Genomic DNA, 25,499 nt, shown 5'->3' with positions numbered 1-25,499 from the left:
GCATTTGAAAATACTTTAATGCCCTACAAAGAAGCTTAACAATTTGCTCTTGACTGTGGGAGTTCATTTTTTCTTATCTATAAGTAAGAGTATTTTATGGATAAAAGGTTAACTGTTATGTTACAAATATTTTAAACAGGTTCTTAATACATAATACTAACACTACTTCTTATCTGTAAAGATAATTTAGCTCTGTATGATAACCTGGTATCTTAAATTCAGATTTACTTTTATAAAAGGATCACAGACTTAGTATTAGCATTGCATCTGTGTGAGCTTAATGAAGGAGATGTTGATTCTAAATCTTAGCTCTAAATAAGATGACTTTTATTTTTGCCGACTTTTTATATTAATTTATCAGTGTTGCAGACTTCATTTTTGTTTTATGTTCTGATGTGTGATAATGAAACTTTTTTCTTTTTCAGCTTGACCAAGAATGTTCCAATATTTGTTTGCACTATGGCCTACCCCACTGTGCCTTGCCCTCTTCATGTATTTGAGCCAAGATACAGATTGATGATTCGAAGAAGTATACAAACTGGAACTAAACAGTTTGGGATGTGTGTCAGCGATACACAAAATAGGTATGCTTTTTTGGTACATGAATATTTTTATGTTAGAACTTGCTTTGAATTTTGAGAACTTGCATGCTTGTTGCTTGAACTTTATTAATCAGAATTTTTCTTTTAGTTTTGCAGATTATGGTTGTATGTTACAAATTAGGAATGTACATTTCTTACCTGATGGAAGGTCTGTGGTTGATACAGTTGGAGGAAAGCGGTTTAGGGTTTTAAAAAGAGGAATGAAAGATGGATATTGCACTGCAGACATTGAATATCTGGAAGATGTTAAGGTATTAAAAAATGCTTTTTTTAGCCCACCTTGGTATACTCTACCCTAGGCACTGTACAGGCATACAGGCTGATCTTTTTCCAGGCACATAAAACGGTTCTTCTATCAGAAGATAGACAATACAAATTAGCTCCAAGTTACCTTTTTCTTATCTTGCTCTTACTTACTGAGAGTTCCAGGAGAACTTGGGTATCCAGAACGTAGATCATCTTCATTTCTACAAGCTCCACAACCAGCATGGTGCCTGGAATGTAGGTGGACACTGTGAGCACTTAACAACAGCAGTTAATTGAACTTTCAATCCATCTGAGTTATGAGAGCTGCTAATCTCTGCCCTTTTTAATTAAAGTTGATCATCAAAACTAATATCATCAGATTTAAGTGTGATATAAAGGAAAACACATAAAATCCTTTAAAAACTGTTATATATGTGTCTGACATAACCTTAATGATAAAAGAGACACAGTTGGGGGATGTGTTCAAAATCCAGGGCATCACAGAGAAAATACCATCACCATACTTGTTGGTGACCGCTTACCTAGGGAGGCTTATTGTGATAATCTTCGTGGACAGGGTTATGTGGCCTTTTTGATGTTTCCAGTATCTAATCACCATCTGTGATTAGTTTGAGTACCAGAAAAAGGATTTGTGATGCTATCAATATCAAATTAAAGGCAGTTTCCTTTGGAAGGGCATTATAAAACCATTGATCTTATGCTTTTGCTGTTCACTGACTTATTTGGGCCTTTCCTTTTATTTGCTTACTGAATATTGGCATTAGGCATTTCTGTAAACATTAGCTCATTGAATTTTCAAAACTCAGCAGATGAGGGAAGGTAAAAAAACAAAAAAGTGTTAATTTGCCTAAGATCCTTTAGGTAGAGTAATGAAAATGACTTAAAGCTAGCTCTCTGGCTCCCAAGTGCTGTGCTTTATCATTATGCCATAATTGCCTCTCTGGTAAACTCGATTAGTCTGATATTGCCTATCCTATTATTAAGATGCCATGGGGACACTTTTCTTTGTGCAATGGGCCAAACAGATTGTGTGAGTTTAAATTTTGATATGATACTGTCTGTGCCTCAGGCATGCTTGGTTAATAGAATCATTTGCTAAAGGCAATATTCTTCGTAAAAGTAATGCCTCATTTTAGCTTTTTGTAAGCTTACATCTTCACATTTGGATTTGATGACAAAATCCCTTGAGTGTATGGCCAGTCATATGATTAAATGTAAATATGGGACAACAGAATAGCATATTGAAAGCATTATAGATTTGATGTTTAGAAACAGTTGTCTTTGTAATCTTAGGAATGTCTAATAATTTTTCCTGGTCTTAATGCCTCATCTATATAATGATGTCTCTTCTGGAAGAGCCTCTCAAATTTGTTTCTTATAGCAAAATCTTTTCTTTTTTTCCTTAGTGTAGTAATTCTATTTTCTGTGATTTCTAATGAAGATTTAAAGTTCGGCTTGCTTTTTAGCCAGCTCCTTTTTCCATCTCAGGCACTTATCATTTTTGTCATTCCTTGTTTTCTAGAGCTCGTGGTTTGTTTCCTTGAATTTTGTAAGGGTGCAAAGTAGCAGTTTTCTTTTTTAATAGTTTTAACAAGTCACAAGTTTATTTCTAGCTTATATCAAGACCAATGTGTGGTAGCAGGGGACTGAATCTTGTGTAGTCATTCCAAAAGCAGAATTCTTCAACTGTATGGCTTCTCTCTACCTTTTTATTAACATAATTTACCAGTTTAATCATTTTTAAGTCTACAGTTCAGAGGCATTAAGTACATTCACATTATGCAAAAAGCAAGTGCTTTTTAGTTTTTTCATTTCAAATCTTTCAAAAATAAAATGTTTTCAGAGTTCCTTTGTTGTTTTTTATGGTGAGTCATTCTTGAAGTATGAAAGGCTGAGTCAGGGCTGGTATTTGTTCAGATGAGTTAATGTATGTGAAATAGAGCACTCCCTGGCACGTAGCAAGTGGTATAGAAGTGTGTGCTAAAGAAATCAATGTAAGATGGATGTGTTAATGCTCCCATTTTCTCTCCTGTGCTCTGTGAAGCTACTCCTTTTGGATCTTAGACTGTAAGACTGATGCATTCAATTTTGTGTTTGCAGTTTAGTGATCCAGTAGTCTGAGGGATTCAGGAAGTAGCCACAGCCTTGGCCTTAACAGCAAGCAGTTCATCGTGGCATAATTTATTCTCTATCTTTTGATATACTGGCTTTAGTTTCTTGTTGTTTTGACCCGGTTCCTTGCTAAAAGGTGTAATTATGCTTATTCTCCATCCTGTTAATGCTTTCTGCCATGTTATCTCTGCGTTAAACTTCCCCCGTTTTCCCTTTTATTGTAGCAGCTATATTCTTTTTTGTTCACTGTTTTCAAAAGCCATTAATCCATAAAGACAAAAAGGAATTCCAAATTCATGTAGACCTTTACCCAAGAATTCACTCTCAGTGGTACTGCTCTCAGTTGGGGGCTGGTGGTAGGGTTCTGCAGTATTACATTGCTCCACCGCCAAGGTGGGGTGCTCAGCTGATGTTTCAGTCTGGCCATTGGCACTGTGTGAGGCAGAAGTACATAATATGTATTGCATAATACTCTGATCCAGCAATGAAATAGGTATTGCCTATTTTAAAATTATTTTTTCATTTCTATAAGGCTAGTGGTAATGGGTAGGAAGACTAGATAGACACAAGTCTTACTGACTATTGTACCTTCTAGGTTGAGAATGAAGAAGAGATCAAGAATCTCAGACAGCTTCATGATTTGGTATACTCACAAGCCTGCAGCTGGTTTCAGAATTTAAGAGACAGATTTCGAAGCCAAATTCTTCAACACTTTGGCTCAATGCCTGGGAGGGAGGAAAACCTTCAGGTATGATGGCTTTGATATTGTTTCCAAAAGTCTCACTTTTTTTTAAATAAACTCAAATTAGTGGATTTTTAAGTTTTTTTCCCCCTTTGGCACAGCATTCCCTTTGTCCCTGCTGTCTTTAAAATCATGACCGTAGTCTCCAGATCAGTGGTACCCACTACAGTTTGTCTAGGAAGGGGATGGACAGAGTTATCAGCTGAGGTAGCTGTAGCCGTCATTGCATAGAAGGAAGAAGCCCTTACCCGAGGATTTGCTCGAAGGAGAGATAAGGAATTAATAGTGGAACATTCTGGTAAAATAATACTACCTAGTAAATCGTGATTAAGAGACCTAGTTGGCCTGGGAGCAGTCAGCTTCTTTGACAGTTGGGAGATGCATCATTTTATATACTTTCTAGAAGTCTTCTTTCATCTCCAACTTTTTTCCTTCTTCAATTCAATTCCTTTTTTCCTACTTCAATTCATTTTCACATTTCATACTTCACTCCTCATGAAACCATTGTTCTGATGGTCTTGCTCAAGTACTGAGGCACTTTCTGTGCAAGCAAACATGTGCAGTAGGGTACCATAAGATGCACAAGAAGAAGTATCCCCATTCTGAAAAGTCTGATGATAGACCTATCCAAACACCAACTTTTAGGCCTAAGCATTTTGAATTGAATAACATGGTTATGTTAGCAGATTTCATAATGTATTGGCTATAAATAAATATATGAAGAGGGAGAGAGAATAGATCCCACTGTGATGGACACTGCTTCTCATCCTAGTTTTCAAAGGATGGTCCAAGTCTGTCTGATTCCCAGTTGAATCCTTCACCTGGACCTGAACTAACATCAGACCATCTCCAAATGGGTACTCATTGTGTGTCTTACAGACTAGTTGCCACACATTTGTTTTATCCAGGCTACCAGAATCTGAGTAAACTTGATAGAGATAGCCTTTGATCATAAAATTGAGCAAGTAAATTTTAAATGTAAAAACTCAACATTCCTTTCACCACCTTCCCCTTTTATTATTCAGTCCTCTGCCCTTGCTTTCTAGTATTATTATTGTAGATCAGTATTTGGTCATGAAAGCAAAAGCAGCCACTCTGTATAATCCAGGCTGAAAAGTTTATTGTAGGATGTAGAGTTGACACAGCTGTTGGCAGAGCTGCAAGAGTGAAGATCAGGGACATCACTGATGGGAGACAGGGAGCTGCCACCATAGATCTCTCAGCCTGACACCAGTAAAGCACCATCTCCTCCAGAACATGCAGGGAAGTTTCTGTAATTCTTAGGAATCCCAGGGAGGCACCTATTAGCAGCAGTCTGTAACACTGTAGCAGGTGGTTCTTAAGTATTCTCAGGAAGGCTCTGCGGATCTGCCAACACTTTACAACAGTCTCTGGAGAACAATGGTTTCTTCTCTTCCAACTTCCACATCTCACAGAAGTATGCCTCTCCTTTGCCAAGTCTAACCAAGAACTGTCTGAGAGAGGGGATTCTGGGAAATGTTTCTGACCTCTCTGAAATGCAAGAAGGAGGTGGTAGTGATACTGACCTGAAAACATAGTCCAAAAATACAGCAACTCTGGTTTGACTCTCGAAGAATCTGGAGGGATACAACATTGATCTCAGGAGCGGTTTTTGTCATTTTGAACCAGGTTTCAGGTTCAATAAGAAGCAATCCAGTGTGCAGTAGAAGTGACTTAAAAATTCTTCTGTATAAATTCCAAGTTCTTTCGTTAGCCATCAGATATAGCCCTTATAACATCAGAAGGACTTCTTTGCTGGCAATGTTTATTTTTTCAAGCAAAACTGGAGGCTGAGACCTTTTATATGTTGCCTAGAATTTCATAGTTCTTTGAAGACATTTTTAACTTAATTGATATTTAATTAGGATGGTTTTGCCTCCGTAGCACATTTGGCAGTGACAGCTCACCAACTTTTTCTCTTGCTACTTCAATTCATGTTTGTCTCTTCACATTTAATACTTCACTCATGAAACTGGAGATATTTTTCACTGTCACAGTTGAGGTGCTGCTACTGGCATCTTATTGGATAGAGGCTAGAGATAATGCTGAACATGCTAGAAGGCACAGGCCTGAAGTTGAGAGACCCTGCTCTAAGGCGGTGCGGTGCAGAGGGAAGCGTCCTGGCCATAGAGTCAGGACTGGTTTCAGTCTTAGGCAATTTATATTTCTGGTGTTCAGTTTCCCCGGTTTATATGGGTATAATAACCTTCCTTACATGATTGTTAAAAGAATTTGAGGTAGGAGCCGACACATAGTAAAGTGCTCAATGAAAAGTAGCTTGTTGGTTACATAGATGTGTATTTTATTAATACTATAAACTGTTGATTATTTTTAGGCAACCCCTAATGGACCTGCATGGTGTTGGTGGCTTCTTGCAGTTCTTCCTGTAGATCCCCGATACCAGCTGTCAGTTTTGTCAATGAAGTCTTTGAAAGAACGGTTGACAAAGATACAGCATATACTGACTTATTTTTCTAGAGACCAATCTAAGTAACTAACTGCTTGGATCTTCCTTTAAAGTTACCCTAATCTGGCTGTGTTGATGGCCAGATTGTCTGCTGCCTTTTGCACATCCAGTGCTGGTTTGAGAAATGTAATGAAACCTTTTTTTTTTCTCCCTTCAACCTCCTGAATCATGTGGTTCTGCAAATGAATACCTTCAACTAGGACTTAGACCACTAAGAACTTGCACAGAAAAACACGCACTGAATGTGTGTCAAACCTCTACATTGTGATGAAGTTGCACTATGTACCATATTCTAAAACGAAATGAGAACTGTGTGTATGTGGGGTGTGTGTGTGCGCGCGCGTGTGTGCATTTTCTCTGGCTTTAAAATTAAAAAAAAAAAAAAAAAAAAAGCCATAGAGAGCAGACCTTGCTGAGGGTTGGTTATTGCCCAAGTTTACAACAGTAGTGATACAAGTTTTTGCGAGTTGAATTTGCCTCAGATAAATCTGTCCTAATGCTTCTATTTGCACAAGTATGTAAACTATGGTATTGAGTATCACTCTTTGTTGGAAATACTGCTCTTGCTGAACTGTCTTGACCATTGACTATGACACAGTTTCTTATTTATGTAAATACTTGCATCCTAGTGGCCAACAGGCTTTGGATGCAGGACCTAGAGCCAGTTTTCAGGAACAATTGCAAACCTGCCATGGTACTGTGCATCTATTCATAAAACACTTAAAACTGTGAAACTATGGTTTACATTTAATTGTACATAAAGGTAAATGGAGAACTCAATTCAGTACCAGTTAGTTTGTACATTTTAGGGGACTTTCCACATTAACTGCCCATCTATATAATTTATAGTTTGACATGATGTGTTTGTTTAAAAAAAATTACATAGTATAAATCCATTAAGGATCATGGATCTGGGGGAAGAGAAGAAGCTTAATGTAGAACTAAGCTTTTAAAGTATGTTTTATTTTTTAATTCTGGTCTTGGTGCAAATGTTAGTTATGCCTTATTCATATCACAATTAGATCACCATGCTGTGACATGGTTTATATTCATGCTGCCCTAGATACTTTTGTAATTATTTGTTGCAAACTTGTGACTGTCCCTATTAACTTTCTTTTATGTAAGTACTTTGTAAAAGTTTCTTAAACTTTTGCTTTTGCTTATTTAATTTTGAATAAAAGCTAAATTCATAATAATTTTTTTCTTAAATTTTAGGTCAGTGTCATAAAGATGAGATTAGTTTTGCTTACTGTTTTGTAACATGAGATATAAGCTTATAGTTTTCAAACTATTTTTTGGGGTCATTTTTTTGACCAAACAATGCAGTGTCTTAACATGGCCTTAGGCCCTAAAACAATCCTTTAAAGTACGATTTTTCAGCATTTAAAAAAGCCATGTCCCTTTAGGATAAAGACCAAATTCTTCATCTTACCCCCATTTGAGACTCCCTGATTAAACATCAGGACCCAATTCCCCAGGTAGCATTTTCCAAACATAAATATATCATTTAACAGTGAAGATTTTTTATATAAAATATATTCGGAAATGACTGCCTAGTGAACCATCCTTTGCCTCCATGATTATGCTAATTGAGAATTTTATCTAGAGTGGGCCATTCCCCGAAAGCACTTTATCAACAATCCTGGAGTGTTAAACTTTCTTATAATAAACTATTGAATGCCTGTTAAGTAGTGTCTGGGTAGTAATATACATGCAAAGTTAACCTATAATTCTTAAACTATATATGATAGGAAGTAGGATTTACCTGGTGCTGAATCTTCATCTGTGACACGTGCGTGCAGACACACAAATGGGCATTAAATGATCTCTGTGTACATATACATACTAATGGAAATTCATGAGTTTTATCATTTGACCTTAATTTTGTGATGAATGTTCATTATTCTGTCCAGTAGATTTTCATGGATCCCTGGACAGCTATTTTCCTACTACATCTTACATAACATTTATCCAGAAAGGGGAAAAAAGGTCTGATTCTTACCCTTATTATTCTAAGTGACTAAATTCAGTCCCTGTTCAACATTTCAAGTCAAAGTAGCTAGTTGGTGCTCTTAATACACCTGACTCTACATGTCCATATATCTTCCTGGTCAAAGGAGACTCTTAACACCTTCACTCAACTAAAACTCTGAACTCCATAGTACTTTCCTTGTGCTTTGCTAATGGCACTTACAGGAGATAACAATCATGCATAAACCCACTCATGAGTATTATGATTGGTGCCTAGCAGTTTAGACAGATTTAATAGGCTGACCACTCAACTGAAATAAGTGCCAATTAGAAAGAGAGACTGCATAAAGATGGTTAGAGCAATAACTTTGCCTTCTTCCCCAAATCCAACAAAAATGACACACACAAAAAAAGGAAGAAAAATCTAATGACATTGTGAAACCAAAAATCCATCAATTGACAAATGCTTTTGAGGAATTTCTGAGCTATGGGAACGGGACTTGATAGAGAAGACTGAGAACACAGCTTTGCAGAAGAGGAAGACTGTATCGCAACTAGGGGAGGGTCTTGGAAAACTCAAGAGGATTTTGTGGGGAGATAATACCTGACAAAGGTAGATCATTTGGCTTCTTCCCTACTTGGACTGAGTAACAGGTAGCAACAGCAGCTGTTCTCTAGCCAAATCACAGAATGTGGACACTGGGCCAAGAGAAGACCCATGAAACATTAGCTACAGATCCCCAGTAGGATGGAAAGTCCCCACACTAAGAGCAAACCACTGATCTACCTCATGTGGTAGTGCGTTCCAGTGTTCTTCCACAATCAACAGAAGCAGGCTTCCTGTGACTGTTATTCCAAACAACAAAGATAGACAAACTCTAGAAATTTGAGGAAAACCTCTAAATGAGACACCAAAATCAGTATCTTTAGATTTGAGGATTCAAAAAAGAAAAATTATCTTTTTTTAATTTCAAAAAAGCTCTAGAAATCTAAGAAATGTTTTTAGACCATCCCTGGTACTGCAAAAACATTCAATAGAAGTTCATTGAATCAGTGAATGAATCATAAAAATAAGTAGGTGAGCTAAATAAAAGAATGAATGCAATGAATTTGGGAGCCCGACGTGAGACTTGATCCTGGGCCTCCAGGATCACACCCTGAGCTGCAGGCGGTGCTAAACCGCTGTGCCACCAGGGCTGCCTGAATGCAATGAATTAATGAGGAGGAAGGTTGAATTGGGACCCCTTCCAGAACACAATGATAGATCCATTAAGTATGGGATATGGAGGATAGATTCAAAATTTTTACATCCATCTACTAGAAGTGTCTTGAGAGTGGAAGAGAAGCAGCAAATAGTACAAGTAATTTTCTCAGACTTCAAGACAAAGAATAATCTACTTGCTTTCTCAGGGACCAGATTCATCCATCTAAAGGGAACAAGGCAAACTTAGACTGAGCACAAACAGAATAGCAATAACTCCGTTGTCTAGCATTGATCTGCAATGAGAGAACTGGCCCAATGATATGAATCTAGTGTGAATTTTCTTCATAAACCAATGTTCAAATGCCAACATTTTCAAAATGTTAAGCATTTTTACAGATAAAACCTTTATAACTCAGTTTAATAAATGAGTTCTCTTGCAGACCTGCCTCCAAATAGCTTTTGTCTGTTCACCAAAATTCAATGTATCTGTAAGGGTTTGGGGGCAGGGCATGATTTAGAGTATTGAAAAGAATATAGGCTTACTTTGAAAATGTAGTAAGACCATATTTAATCCAGAGAAAAATCCTGTGAGGCAGGCATTCTTGTACAGATGAGAAAACTGAAAGACTAAGTAGTTAAGTAATTGTCAAAGGATTTACACAGCTAATGTGTGGTGAAACTGACTTTGAATCTAGGCATCTGGTTCGACCTTATTGCCATATCAAGTTATGAAACATCTAAGAAGGTCAATGTGTAAAGAAGGGTCTGGAAATGATTCACTTGACTTTCTGACATAGCAGGCTTTATGCGTGACAGGGAGTACATTTTACAGCTATGGAATTAGAACTTGATTTTAAGCACCTCACCAAGGTTGTGAGATGGCCAAATCAAGCTTAGCCATATATTTTTGGAAGCAGTGTAAATTGCTAACAATCTTTTTAGAAAGTTATGTTGCAATGTATATATCAAGGATCATTAAAATGGTCATATTCTTTGACCCAGTCTAATTTTAGAGGAAGTACCTTAATTCAAGAAAATAGAATCCACATGAATGATGATATTCTTTTAATGTCTCTAGAACAGCAAAAACTTAGAACCAACCAGTGCCTACTATTGGTAACAAATAGACTGTGTGAAAAAGCATAGTTCAAAAGTATAATTATGCCACAATTAACATGGTATATTAAAGAGAAGACATGGGAACCTGGATGGCTCAGTCATTGAAGTGTCTGCCTTTGGCTCAGGTCATGATCCCAGGGCCCTGGGGTTGAGCCCCACATTGGGCTCCCCACTCAGTGGGGAGACGGCTTGTCCCTCTCCTTCTGCTCCTTTCTGCCTGCCCCTTGTGCTCTTTCTTAAATAAAAAATGTTTTTAAAAGTAGAAGATACTAGGTAAAAATGAAAATGATAAGGTCAACAGGTAATATATTTTCTTTAGAAATCCTGTAGGTCTTAGAGGGATGGCCAGCCACCTAATCTGTTCAACCTACAGCTACGTTACTCTTGGGATTTACTATTTGAAATTGTGACCACATGAACCTTTATGAACATCACGGTTACACTGATCAACTTTGTTCTGTTTCAAGTACACAAAAGCTTGGAGGCTGGAAATAGTAGTAGTAAAGAATGATTGTATAGGCATATATCTTAAAAAAAAAAAAAAAAAAACCTCTCAGGGTATTTGGCATTGTCCTTTCACTGTTCAGTATTAGGAAATATGAAGAGAAGTAAATGTGAAAACCATTTTGGTGATAAAGATGTTAAACCATGGTAACCACAGGACTTCCAGGAAAGATGGAGTAGGAGGATGCTAAACTCACTTTGTACCACAGACACACCTAGATAACACTCAACTACTGTAAATAATGCAGAAAATGACAAAGTTTGGCAGAACAAACTTTCTAAAGCTAAATATAAAGATGTCATGTAACAGCAGAGATGAGATCGGGAACCAAGCTGACCTATGAGACTGTCCCAGGGAAGGAGGGATGACCACTGCAAGCACAGAAAAGGGAACAATACAGACCCCACACCAAGGACCCTAGGCCTGGGGGGACCCACACAGAAGAGGAATCCCCCTAACATTTGTCTTTGAAAACCAGAGGACCTAACATCACATGTTCATAAAATTAGTGGAATAACACCTAAAACTTTAAAAACCAGCAGACCCCACTCTGGAAGATCAGGCGTATAATAGGAAACTGAGTCCCCACCCTTAAAGAGACAACACAACAAACATCCACAGACACAGCATAGAAGCAGCAGTTTGAAAGAAGAAAGGGTGGTGGTTGGGGGCGATACAGGAAAGAAATCTACTTACTAATTTCAGAACATGCACTGGAGGAGCAGGCATCTTTAAGAGACTTCTCCAAGAACAAAAGAACTGTCAGACGCCATTTCCTTCCCCCACCCCCCATCCTAGATACCCAGACACCTGCAGGAACCAATACAGCTCCCACACACTCTGCCTAGTTTGCTAACAGTGAAACCAGTTCCTGTGTTTCCTACAGGCCTGCCCTCTTTAACCCACCCTCAGCAGGAGACCACCCAAAATGAGGCCACAAGCCTGGCAGTGTACAAGCAGCCCAACAGGGCCAAGACCACTCTAAAGTGACTTGAGCCACATGAAGGGGGTTAATAACCACACATCAGTTTGACATTTGTCCCAGCAATAGGTTGGGGGCGGACATCTGGTCTGATTGCAGGCCCCACCCACTAACAAAAACCTCGCAGGGGACAACACAGGAAAAGAGCTCCACAGTGTAGTGCTACTGCGGCTTTGGCAAACATCTGGTCTCACTCAACACAAGCCCAAAGCAGCCCCAAACTGGCACATTAATATCACATGCACCAAGTCCTGCCCACAACAGGCAAAGAAAGCCATTGCAGATGACTGAAGTCAAATACAGCTCAGACACAATAGTAGGGCACATGCAACACACAGGCACCCATGAAGTACCAGGTTCTAGCAAGTGGAATGTTGCCCTGCAGGGTACTGCAAGACCTCTTCTTCCTATGGCCACTGCTTTCAAGAGCAGGAGACATAGTTGACTTAAATAACACAGAGAAACAAACATGAAGAGTTAGACAAAGAAGGAGACAGAAGAATAGATCCCAAATGAAAGAACAAAATCATGAGACCTAAATGAAGTGGAGTTAAGGAATATGCCTGATGGAGAATTTAAAGTAATGATTATAAAGATACTCCTTGGACTTGAGAAAAGAATGGAGGATCTCAGCAAGATCCTCAACAAAGAAATAGAAAATAAAGAACCAATCAGAGATGAAGAACTCAAGAACTGAAATTAAAACACACTACAGGGAATAGTAGACTAGGGGAAGCAGAAAGATCAGTGACCTGGAGGATATGGTAATGGAAAGGAATCAAGAGAAGAGACTAAGAGAACTCAGTGACCCCATGAAGCATAACAATATACACATTATAGAGATCCTAGAAGATGAAGAGGGAATAAACGGGGGGGCCAAAAATTTGAATAGCTGAAAATTTCCCTAATCTGGAGAAAGAAATAGCTTTCCAGATCCACAAGACAGTAGAAACTGTGCAAGCAGAAGAGCATAGCATATGCAAAGTGCTGAAAGAGAAAAACCTGCAGCCAAGAATAATAGATCCAGCAAGGCCATCGTTTAATAGAAGGAGATGGGGCACCTGGGTGGCTCAATCAGTTAAACATCAACCCTCTACTCAGGTCATGATCTCAATGTCCTGGGATCGAGCCCTGCATCAGGCATTCTGCTGGGGGGTGGGGGGTGTCTGCTTGTCCCTCTCCCTCTGCCACTCCCCCTACTTGTATGCTCTTGCTCGCTCTCTCTCAAATAAATAAAATCTTTAAAAAATAAAATAGAAGAGAGTGTCCCAGGCAAAAAAAAAAAAAAAAAAAAGTTTCACCACTAGCCCAGCCTCACAAAAAGAAAATTAAAAGATTATTCTTTAAGTGGAAAGGAAAACCACCAAGCAGGAACAAGAAAACTAGGAAGTGCAAAAGCAAAAAGGTAGATCTATAAAAATTAGTCAAGGGTTTCACAAAATGAAAGGTATAAAGTATGGCACTATATATCTAAAATGGAGAGGGGAAGAGGGAGGAGAGGAATAAAAGTTTAATGCTTTTGGAAGGTGTTCAAACTTAAATAACCACTAACTTAATATAGATTTCTATCTGCACAAGATGTTACATGTAAACCTAATGGTAACCATTAAAAAAAAAAAAAAAACAACTGGTAATAGCATTGCAAAAAATAAAGAAATGGAATACAAATATCTCACTAAAGAAAGCCAACAAACCATGAAAGAAGAGCAGAAAAGGAAGATAGAAACAGAACAAAAACAATCATTAAAATAAGTAACAAAATGGAAGTAAGAACAAGCCTATCAATAATTACCTGGGGCAGAAGGGAGGCCTGTGGCTCAATTTGTTAAGTGTCCAACTGCTGATTTCTGCTCAGGTCGTGATCTCAGGGTTGTGAGATCGAGCCCCATGTAGAGCTCTGCACTGGGCGTGGAGCCCACCTAAGATTCTCTCTCCCTCTCCATCTGCCCCTACCCACCCCCCCACCACCCACTCATGCTTTCTCTCAACTAAAAAAAAACAATTACTTTGAATGTAGATGATGGATTAACTAAACATTTCATCAAAAGACACAGGGGGGCAGAATGGATACAAAAGCAAAACTCATCTACATGCTGCCTACAAGAAACTCATTTCAAACCTAAAGACACCTGCAGATTGAAAGTAAAAGGATGGAAAAGCAATTACTATGCAAATGGAAGTGAAAAGAAAGCTAGGGTAGCAAGACTTCACACAGGACACAGACCTGTGTTACAAAGAATGTAACAAGAGATGAAGAACACTACATGATCATGAAGAGAACTATCCAAGAAGATATAACTATTGTAAATATTTATGCACCCAATACGGGAGCACCCAAATATGTAAAGCACGTATTAACAAACATAAGGAAAGTAATTGATAAGTAATATAATACTAGTAAAGCACTTTAACACCTCACTTACATCAATGGATAGATCCTCCAAACAGAAAATCAACCAGGAAGCAGCAACTTTGAATGACGCATTGGACTAGATGAATCTGATATATTCAGAACATTCCATCCTAGAACAGCAGAATACATTCTTTTCAAGTGCACAGGGAACATTCTTCAGAATAGATCACATATTAGGATGCAAAACAAGTCTAAACAAATTCAAAAACACTGAAGACATGCCACACATCTTTTCCAACCACAATGAAACTAGAAATAAAACACAAGAAAAAAATTGAATGAACACAAATACATGTAGGTTAAATAACATGCTACTGAAAAGTAAATGGGTCAACCAAGCAATCAGAGTATTCCAAAAAACACATGAAGACAAATGAAAATGAAAACACAATGGTCCAAAATCTCTGGGATGCAGCAAAAGCTATTCTAAGAGGGAAGTTGATAGCAATACAGGCCTACCTCAAGAAGCAAGAAAAATCTCAAACTAACCTTACACCTAAAGGAGCTAGCTCATAGAATAATTCTATGAAGAATAACAAAACCCAAAACCAGTAGAAGGAAAGATATAATAGAGATTAGAGCAGAAGTGAAATAAAAACTAAAAAACCCAAAACCCCAATAGAATGAATTAATGAAACCAGGAGCTGGTTCTTTAAAAGATAAAACAGATAAACCTTGAGACAGACTCATCAAAAACAAGAAAGAGAATGAGGATTCAAAGGAAATCATAAATGAAAGAAATAACAGCCAACACCACAGAAAGACAATGGATTATAAGAGATTATGAAAAATTATATAGCAAACTGGACCATCTTGAAGAAATGGATAAATTCCCAGAAACATATAACCCCCCAAAACTGAAGCAGGAAGAAATAGAAAATTTGAATGGACCAATTACTGGCAATAAAGTTGAATGAGTAAACGACTTCCAACCAGAGAAAAGTCCAGGACCATACTGCTTCACAGGCAGATACTGCCAGATATTTAATGAAGAGTTAACTATTCTTTTCAAACTATTCCAAAAAAAATAGAAGCGGACAGAGAGTATGGGGATTCCCCAAAAAGTAAAAATAGGATTACCATATGATCTAGTAATTCCACTACTGAGTATTTACCCAAAGGATACAAAAACACTAATTTGAAAATATATGTGCACCTCTCTATTTGTTGAAGCATTTGGCTATTTACAGTGGCCAAAATAGAGAACCAACCCTATTGCCCTATTGTCTATTGATTGATAAATGGATAAATAAGATATATATATATGATTGCTTGGTTGACCCAATTATATATATATAATGGAATTTTGCTCAGCAATGAAAAAAAAAAGTGAAATCTTGCCATTTGCAACACCATGGGTGGATCTAGAGAGTGTAATGCTAAGTGATGTAAGTCAGAGACAAATGCCATATGATTTCCCTCATATGTGGAATATAAGCAACAAATGAGCAAAGAAAAAAAGGACAAACAAAAAGACAGACTTTGACTTATAGAGAACAAACTAATGATAACCGGAAGGCAGGTGGCTGGGGGTAGGGGAGGGTGAAATAGGTGAAGGATATTAAGATACCTACCATGATAAGCACTGAGTAATATAATTATTGAATCTCTATGTTGTACACCTGAAACTAATATATCACTGTGTTAATTATACTGGAATTTTAAAAATTAATTTTTAAAAACATAGAATTCTTCTAATACGGCTTTTTTCTTTTGTAATGGGAACAATATAGAAAATAAAGTTAAATGACTTTTTCAGGCTGACACTTTTACAGCCTATCATGAACTTCATAGACTGTAGCACATTCTTCAAGTGGCTATATTTCAAAGGATACCACTTTAAGAAACAGTAGGGGAACAAAGTTTAAGTCCAGGCCCCCTTACTAACTAGCTATTTGGACTGAGGGGGGGCACTTGGCAGGATGAGTACTGGGTGTTATGCTAAATGTTGGCAAATTGAACTCCAAAAAAAAATTTTTTAAAAATAGCCATTTGGGCTTGGGTAGGTATTTTCATATATAAACCTCAGTTTCCTCCTTTTCAAAATAGGGATTAGAGACAATGTATATAAAACATGCAACAGAAGAGCAGCTACTCAAATGAGAAATAGCCATTATTACTATAACTAAATGTATAACAGTGAACTCCTAAAGATGGACTTCTATTAAATCATTAAACAGGTATACTCAGGAACGGCAGGAATATAGAAGTGTCTAAGTGGAGAATGTTCTAGGCTATACAACCTGGGATTGATTGATTGATTGATAAAAAAATGTCTGATCTGACATTGTCCAAAATCAGTCTTTGGCCATTTGATTTGATATTCACGGAATAAATTTTTGATTTATCCTTAAAGAGGACCAAAAGCAAGAAAGACAGCAAAGATTCAACTCTCATTTTAGAAGACAAAAGAAGAGTGGGAATTGTCATTGCTTTCAGGGGTTTGCTACAATTCTGCAGCTTGCAGCAGTCCTGAAGAAGTGAAATTCAGAAGAGTGGAGAAATGTGAATCTGGAATTTGGGTTGACTTTCCACTTATGCAATTCAGAAACAACCCTGGCTGTCTTAGAAATTTATTTTCAGGGGCGCCTGGATGGCTCAGCAGTTGAGCGTCTGCCTTTGGCCCAGAGTGTGATCCTGGAGTCCCGGGATCCAGTCCTGCATCAGGCTCCCTGTGGGGAGTTGGTTTCTCCCTGTGTCTCTGCCTCTGTGTGTCTCTCATGAATAAATCAATAAAATCTGTTTAAAAATTTATTTTCAGGAAGTAAAGTAGCATTATCAAACACTATTACCTTCCTCAGAGTGAGAATGTAAAGTTGAATTTATTACTTTTTGCCACATCAAGAATCTTGTGTAAGACGAACTTTGGTTATATTCAGAAACTGCACTATATAATTCGGATATATCGCAGGATAATTCATTGATATACTTGTCCTCCTTATATGACCGCCTCTATTAAAACTATTTCAGGGACACCTGGGTGGCTCAGTGGTTGGGCGCCTGCCTTCGGCCTAGGGGCTGATTCTGGAGTCCCGGAATCGAGTCTCACATCAGGCTCCCTACATGGAGCCTGCTTCTCCCTCTGCCTGTGTCTCTGCCTCTCTCTCTCTGTGCCTCTCATGAATAAATAAATAAAATATTTAAAAATTAAAAAAAAAACTATTTCAAGTAGGTGGTTCAATTTTTAATTTCTGGCTTCAAGAGATTTGGGTCTGGCATGCGCACATACAATATATATATGTATGTATGTGTGTGTTGTTGCAAAAATATATCATGATTAATAAGAGACTTTCAAGCATAAAATATGTTATATAACTAACATTCTTGGAGGGATAGTGGGATGGAAGTTAAACAATGAAAGGATTAAAGGAGAATTATATATTTTTAACAATTGGTTATTGGTAAGATCAAATTGCTATCATATTTATTCCATTGAATACATTTAAAATAGTCTTATGCTGTTTTATTTTAAAATCTTGTTACTATGAGCTGAAAATTGTACTTTTTTTGTACTAAAATTTATGATTAAAACACTTCAACTTAAAATATGTGAAGAGGAGCATAGTTTTCAAATTTTTTAGGGACTTCATAGGCAAAAATGTTTGAAGACTGCCTGGGTAGACCACTTCTTCTTGTTAATTATTCTGATAGTCTTGCCACCTTCACCACTTCAAGAAAAATCTTTCCAAAATTCTCATCTAATCATTCCGTTCCCTGGCTTGAAAACTTCTGGTGGTTGCTTTCAGAGGAAGAATAAAGTCTAACTTCTTTAGCTCTGCTTCAGCCTATGGTGCTCCCCAGCCTCTTATTACATTTTGTCACATCTTTCCTAAGACACAGTCTCCAAGAACCCTCCACTGACACCCCTGTGCATTGATTCTTTGCCTTAGAAGCTATATTCCTTTACCCTAGATAGTGAAATTCTACTTGTCCTCCAAGGCTGAACTAGAAAAAAAAAAAAATCATTACTCTTCTGTCAAACAAATGCCTAATCTCTCAAACAATATAAACTTTCTGCTTTGCCCTATATTGCTGCCAGTCCTGATTATAACATCCATTATGTATTGTACTTTTTCCATGTTTTATATTGTTCACTCAGTTTCACGGAGGATATTCTTATCGCTTCATGTCATTTCAAATAGCAGAAATCCAAATTAAAACAAAGCAAACAATAGAATAATGGTATATAACATGTAAGTAAGGAAAATCTTGTACAATTATGTGCCCTGTTTTTAAAATAGCTTCTGTATTCTTTTTTTAAAGATTTTATTTATTTATGAGAGACACAGAGAGTAAGAGAGAGAGGCAGAGACACAGGCAGAGGCAGAAGCAGGCTCCATGCAGGGAGCCTGACATGGGACTCAATCCCGGGTCTCCAGAATCAACCCCGGGCTGAAGGAGGTGCTGAACCGCTGAGCCACCTGGGCTACCCAGCTTCTGTGTTCTTTGAAGTGCCCTTATTGCTGAGCACCCAATGAATAATTGCCAAACTTTAATCCACTTGATTCATTATAAACCAGTGCCACTGAAATTAGTTAAGATATGCCAAGGAAACAAAAGCAGAGCAGATATTTCCAAAAGGCAAAGAAGGAAAGACAAGAGAGGAAGAAGAAGGGAGGGGAAGGGTGTGTGTATGTGGAGCTACTGAAGTGAATTTTACTATTAGCAACAAATTGAGTATGAAGGAAAAGAAATAAAGATGTAGCAGCATACAGAGTAAATCATTGTTGAGCAGTAGTACATGCTAGAACATGTCTAAGCAAGGACAAAAAGAAACAAAATGGCAAGGTGAAAGGTTTTAAGAACTCCTTATGCAACCCAGGGAGGGAAAGAAAAACATACCTTTAGTTCCAAGAATATTTCCACATCAGTGGAATTAGAACAGACCTGTGGCTTATCTCTTGCAGTCAAATGCTCAACCCCCAAACAGGCAAGTGGCAACTGAAATAGTTGCAATAGTTGCTATTAACCAAACTGCTCCTAAGTACCAGACACCACAGCTGACGTGTGTGTGTGTGTGTGTGTGTGTGTGTGCGCACGCATAAATATATATATATCTGCTGCAAGTATAATGCCAGACTGGCTTTTGTTCTTTTTTTAAGTGATCTAGATTTTTACCTGGAGCCTCCAACTTAAAAACAAAAGTTCATTTGAGGCCAATAGTTTGTAAGTCAAGGACTCAAACATTATACCTCAGTTTTCATAGGTATATGGTGGACTCTTTCAATATGTAGACTCAGACTTTTTATTTCTAAAAAGTTCTCCTGAATATAATTTAAAAAAATAATTTGCTTATTTTCTTCTATTGACTGTTCTTCCTCTATCTTCTAGATCTCTTACTTTCTCTTGTATCCTTACCTCTGTTTTCAGTTCTCTAGGCTGTTTTTGTTCTTCTGCAAGGCAATCAATATGTTCACTTAAATCTTTTTTTTTTAAGATTTTATTTATTTATTCATTCATGAGAGACACAGAGAGACAGAGACACAGGAAGAAGGGGAAGCAGGCTCCCTGTGGGGAGCCTGATGTGGGGACTTGATCCCGGGACCCCAGGATCATGACCTGAGCCGAAGGCAGATGCTCAACCACTGAGCCACCCAGGTGCCCCTAGGTTAATGCTGATTTTTTTTTTTTCTTTTTAAGAGAAAGGAATCTCAAATAGTCTCCACATCAGCATGGAGGCTAATGCAGAGCTCTGTCTCACAACCCTGAGATCATGACTGGAGCCAAAATCAAGAGTCAGATGCCCAACCCACTGAACCATGCAGGCCCCATGTTAACTCTGATTTTTAATGTCTTTATCTGAAGTGTTCTTTAATCTTTTCAAATGCTACTTCAATGATAAGAAATTCATTTCACAGTATTGTGTTATAGTTTTTCTCTATTTCATAGGTTTCTTAAAAAATCAGCTTTATTCCTAGCTGCCAAAAATAACCACAAGGAAACTACTGACCAATATTCCTTAGGCATATAGATGCCCTTGTTATGAAGAATTGAATAAACCATGCTAAAATGAATGGAAATGCTAAAAACAATTGTTAAAAAAAGGTTGAAGGCCTCACACTTCCTGATTTCAAGATTTACTACAAAGCTGTAGGAAACAAGGTGGTGCACATTGCTATAGTGGCCTCAGGACATTACTACAGCCTTCATTTCAGACTGACAAGGATTATGATGCAAAAGCCATGTGGAAGCATGGTTGCAACTGGTTGAAAATTTCCTTTCTCAGATTATAACTGATTCTAGTCGCTAGAGGTAGAAAATTTGTAGATAGAGATAAAATTGCCAAACATGAGGAAAGGAAGGAACTTAGAGATAAATCAGCAGGTCGTACTCAAAATAATCATCATGCCTTTGGATCCAAGAATATCTATCTATAAATCCACTCAGCCTAGCTGGTAAATGTGAGACACGTAGACAGGAAAACCCATCCTTCCATCCCAAGTCAAAATATCTGAATGGTTGTAGCACCTTATACCTATACTAGTTACTCCATAAGCATGTACAGAATGACTAGATATCTGGATATACAAGAATAAATGATTTATGTTACCATCAACTTGGTAAGATTTTCAAAATTAAGACTAGGGGAAATGGCAGAAGAGGATCCTAGGCTTACCTTGTTACATGGAGGTAACCTAGATAACACCTTGTCACCTAGGTAACACCCAGTCAGTGTAAACAATGCCCCAAAGACTGACAGAAGATTCTCCAAAGCAAAATGTAGAGAAGAGGCCACATCAAGGAGGGCAGGAGGACACAGACATGGTCAGCAGCCAAACTGACCTGCAGGAAGGTCCATGTGAGGCAGGAATGCTGTAGGCACACAGAAGGGAGAGGAGTAGACCTAAGAGCAAGCACCCCAAGTGCAGGAGACCCACATTTAGAAGACAAATCCCTGATAACATTTGGCTTTGAAAACCAGAGATGCCTAACTTCATGAGTTTTTACAATCAGTGAGGCTTAACACCCAGAACTTTAAAAACTAGTGAGTGTGGCTCTGGAGAGCCAGAAGAGTGAGTGGAAACTGAGCTCCTGCCCTTAAAGAGACTGCACAACAAATGGACCTCTGATATGTCATAGAAACAGCAGTTTGAAAGATGCCTGGAGTATATGGTAAGATTTATTTACTAACCTCAGAGAGTATCCTGGAAGGGCAGGGATCTTTGGAAGACTTCTCTAAGAACAGAATTGCTGGCAGGTACCACTTCCCTCACCTGCCCCCCAGCCTATATACAGGGACTTCTGTGGGAAAGAACACAATTCCAACATTCTCCACCTAGTTTGCTAACAGTGTGCCTTGCGCCCAAGTTCTCCTGTGGACTCATTCCCTCCAGCACGCCCTCCACAGGTATACATCCAAACTAGCACCATAAGTGTGTCATTGTGCAAGCAGCTGCCACAGGGGTCAGTGCCACCATAAAATGACTCCTGCCTCAGGGAGAGGGGAAGAAAACCACACACACCAGTTCAACTGCTGCCCCAGCAATGGGCTGGGAGCAGTCAAATGGTCTCACTGCAGCCCCCACCCACCAACAAAATCTGCTCAGGGGACAACACAGGGAAGGTACCTGCAAGGAGGTACTATTGCATCTCTGGCAAACACCTGGTCTGAAGCCCAGACTGGCCAACACAGGGATCAAACTCTACCCACAACAGGTAAAAAGAGCCATTGCAAATGATCGGACTGAAGGCAAAACACAGCTCAGCTACAACAACAGGGCACACAAAACACACATTGGAGACACCCTGGAAGTGCTAGGTTCTGGTGAACAGGGTAAAGTGCATTGCAGGCTCTACAGGATCTCTTCTTCAGAAGGTCACAACTTTCAAGAACTGGAGACATAGACTTTCCTAACACATAGAAACAGAGATTTATTTAACTTTTTAAAAAAATATTTTATTTATTCATGAGAGACACAGGCAGAGGGAGAAAAAGGCTCCATGCAGGGAGCCCAACATGGGACTTGATCCCAGGTCCCTAGGCTCAGGCTCTGGGTTGAAGGCAGATGCTCAACCGCTGAACCACCCGGGCTGCCCAGAAACAGAGATTTAGACAGAAGGAGTAGACAGAAGAATATGTGCCAAATGAAAACAGGACAAAAGCACAGCAAGGGAGCTAAAATAATAATAATAATAATAATAATAATAATAATAATAATAATAAAATAAAAAAGATAAAAATTAAAAAATGGAGATAAATATACTTGATAGAGAATTTAAACTAAGGGTCATAAATATACTCACTAGACTTGAAAAAAAAAGTAGATCTCAGTGAGCCCCTCAAAAAAGAGATAGAAAACACAAAAAAAGAACTTATCAGAGATGAAGAACTCAGTAACTGAAATTAAAAACATACCACAGGGAACAAATAGACTAGAGGAAGAATGGATCAGCAACCTAGAGAGATAGTAATGGAAAACAATCAAGCTGAACAGAAGAAAAATTAAAAATGAGAATAGATGACGGGAACTCAGGAACACCATCAGGTATAGCAACATTCGCATTATACAGATCCCGAAGGAGAAGAGAGGGAGTAAAGGGAGCAGAAAATTTACCAGAGGAAATAACAGCTGAAAACTTTCTGAATCTGGGGAAGGAAACAGAAACACAGATCCAAGGAGACACAGTCTGTGTTCCCTGCACCCCTGCACCCCCACCCTGTCCTCCCACAAAAAAAAAAAAAAAAAAAAAAAAAAAATCAACCCAAGGAGGTCAACACCTAGACACATAGTAATTAAAATGCCAAAAAAAAAAAAAAAAGGGATTAAGATAATTTTAAAAGCTGCAAGAGAATAAAAACAAAAACAAAACCAGTTACATACAAGAGACCCCATAAGGTTATCAGTGGGTATTTCAAAAGTTCTGTAGGCCAGAGGCGGTGGCATGATATATTCAAAATGCTGAGAAGAGAAAAATCTGTAGCCAAGAATACTGTATTCAGCAAGGCTATCATTCAGTCCAGGAAGAGAGATAAAGAGTTTCCCAAACAAAAGGTGAAGGAATTCATGACCACTAAACCAGCCCTACATATGAGAAAGGGGAGTCTTTAAGTGGAATAGAGACACCATAAGCAGCAATAAGAAAAGTAGGAAGCACAAAAGCAGTAAAATTAAGTATATCTGTAAGAATCAGTCTAAGGATTCAAAAAAAATAAAAGGATGTAAACTATAACACTGCATACCTACAGTATGGTATCAGGGGAAGAGGAGTAAAAATGTTCCTCTAGTAAAGAGGAGTAAAAAGCTCCTTTAGTGCTTTTAGAATAGGTTTAAACACAAGCAACCATCAACTTAATATAGACTGCTATATGCATGTTATATATAAATCTAATGGTAACCAGAAATGAAAACTCTGTGATATGTAAAAAATGGAGAAAGAAATTCAAGTATTTCACTAAAGAAACCCAGCAAACTATGATAGAAGAGAGCAAGAGAAGACAGGATCAGAAAAGAACTACAAAAGCAAGTAACAAAATGGCAATAAGAGCATACCTATCAATAATTACCTTTGAATATAAATGTTCTGACTCTTCCAATCAAAAGACACAGGAAGACAGAATAGATTTAAAAAAAAAGGAAGACCCATCTATATGCTGCCTATAAGAGACTCATTCAGCACTAAACACACCTGCAGACTGAAAGTAAAGGGATGGAAAAGCAATTATTATGTAAATGGAAGTGCAAAGAAAGTAGATAGCATAATTATATCAGACAAGAGATTTTTAAAACAAAGACTGTAACATGAGTCTAAGAATAACATTACATAATCATAAAGGGAACAATCCCACAGAAGATACAATAATTACAAATATTTATGTACCAAACATGGGAGTACCCAAAACAAAGCATTTAATAATAAACATAAAAGAACACATTAATAATACAATAACAGCAGGGGACTTTAACATACCACTTACATCAATAGATAGATTATCCAAACAGAATATCAACAAGGAAGCGTTGGCTTTGAATGAAACATTGCACCAGATGGATCTAACAGATATATTCAGAACATTCCATCCTAGAACAGTAGGATACACATTCTTTTCGAGTGTACATGGAACATCCTCCAGAAAAGATCACATGTTAGGCCACAAAAGAAGTAACAGCTAATTCAGAAAGTTTCACATCATACCAAACATCTTTTCTGATTATGGTATGAAAGTAGAAATCAGCTACAAGAAAATCTGGAAAGAAAACAAATAGATGGAGGTTAAATAACACGCTACTAAACAATGACTGGGTCAACCAAGAAACTGAAGAATTAAAAAAACACATGCAGACAAAGAAAATGAAAACACTATGGTACAAAATCTTTGGGATGCAGCAAAAGCTGTTTTAAGAGGAAAGTTAAGAGCAATACTGGCCTACCTGAAGAACAATCTCTAATAAACAGCCTAACCTTTCACCTAAAGGAGCTAGAAAATGAATAACAAACAAAACCCAAAATCAGTAGAAAGAAGGAAATAATAGTGATTAGAGCAGAAATAAATGATATAGAAACTAAAAGACCTCAGTAGAACAGATGAATGAAACCAGGAGCTGATTCTTTGAAAATATAACAAAATTGGTAAAACTTTAGCCAGATTCATTTAGAAAGAGGGGGGTGGGGTAGGGAGAGAGGGAAAGAACTCAAAATGAGAAATGAAGGAGTAACAACCAACATCACAGAAAGAAGTTATATGCCTACAAACTGGACAACTTAGAAGTGTATAAATTCTCAAACAGAAGCTCCTAAAACTAAATCAGGAAAAAATAGAAAATTTGAACAATTACCAGCAATGAAATTCTATCAGTAATCAGAAATTCCCAACAAACAAAGGTCCAGGGCCAATTGGCTTCACAGGTGAATTCTAGCAAACATTTAAAGAGCAGCTAACACCTATTCTTCTGAAACTATTTCCAAAACATGGAAGAGGAAGGAAAGCTTCCCAATTCATTCTATGAGGCCAGCATTAACCTGATACCGAGGGACACCTGGGTGGCTCAGTTGTTGAGCCTCTAACTTCGGCTCAGGGGTCCTGGGGTCCTGGGGTCCTGGAATCAAGTCCCATATTAGGCTCCATATGGGGTCCTGCTTCTCCCTCTGCCTGTG

General features: G+C 38.0%; 1 protein-coding gene and 1 long non-coding RNA gene across 6 annotated transcripts in view; one reads left to right on the top strand and one right to left on the bottom strand.

Annotated features, from left to right (window-relative positions):
• Window positions 1-7,899, top strand: part of LONRF1 (LON peptidase N-terminal domain and ring finger 1) — a 37,001-nt gene extending 29,102 nt beyond the window's left edge. The window contains exons 9-12 of the mRNA XM_038560228.1: window positions 426-584; window positions 691-853; window positions 3,577-3,729; window positions 6,080-7,899. Coding sequence (XP_038416156.1) covers window positions 426-584; window positions 691-853; window positions 3,577-3,729; window positions 6,080-6,238 — 634 coding nt within the window. The 3' untranslated portion in view covers window positions 6,239-7,899. The remainder of the gene's footprint in view (window positions 1-425; window positions 585-690; window positions 854-3,576; window positions 3,730-6,079) is intronic.
• The window catches only part of LOC119869524, a 39,694-nt gene extending 18,639 nt beyond the window's left edge, over window positions 1-21,055 (bottom strand). The window contains exons 1-3 of one of the 5 annotated variants that reach the window (XR_005371564.1): window positions 21,022-21,045; window positions 7,977-7,994; window positions 1,020-1,096 (exon numbers count right to left, since the gene is read on the bottom strand). This is a non-coding gene — a long non-coding RNA (uncharacterized LOC119869524). Of the gene's footprint in view, window positions 1-1,019; window positions 1,097-5,270; window positions 5,322-7,976; window positions 8,057-14,415; window positions 14,493-21,021 lie in introns of those variants that run through there. The other 4 variants (XR_005371562.1, XR_005371565.1, XR_005371563.1 and 1 more) reach the window with 4 other exon arrangements.
• Window positions 21,056-25,499: the final 4,444 nt, after the last annotated feature.

This window comes from Canis lupus, chromosome 16 (assembly GCF_011100685.1).
Source record: "Canis lupus familiaris isolate Mischka breed German Shepherd chromosome 16, alternate assembly UU_Cfam_GSD_1.0, whole genome shotgun sequence".
Classification (NCBI taxonomy): Eukaryota; Metazoa; Chordata; class Mammalia; order Carnivora; family Canidae; genus Canis; species Canis lupus.
The sequence above is the reverse complement of the archived record's forward strand: the minus strand, read 5'-3'. Positions and strand labels throughout refer to the sequence as shown.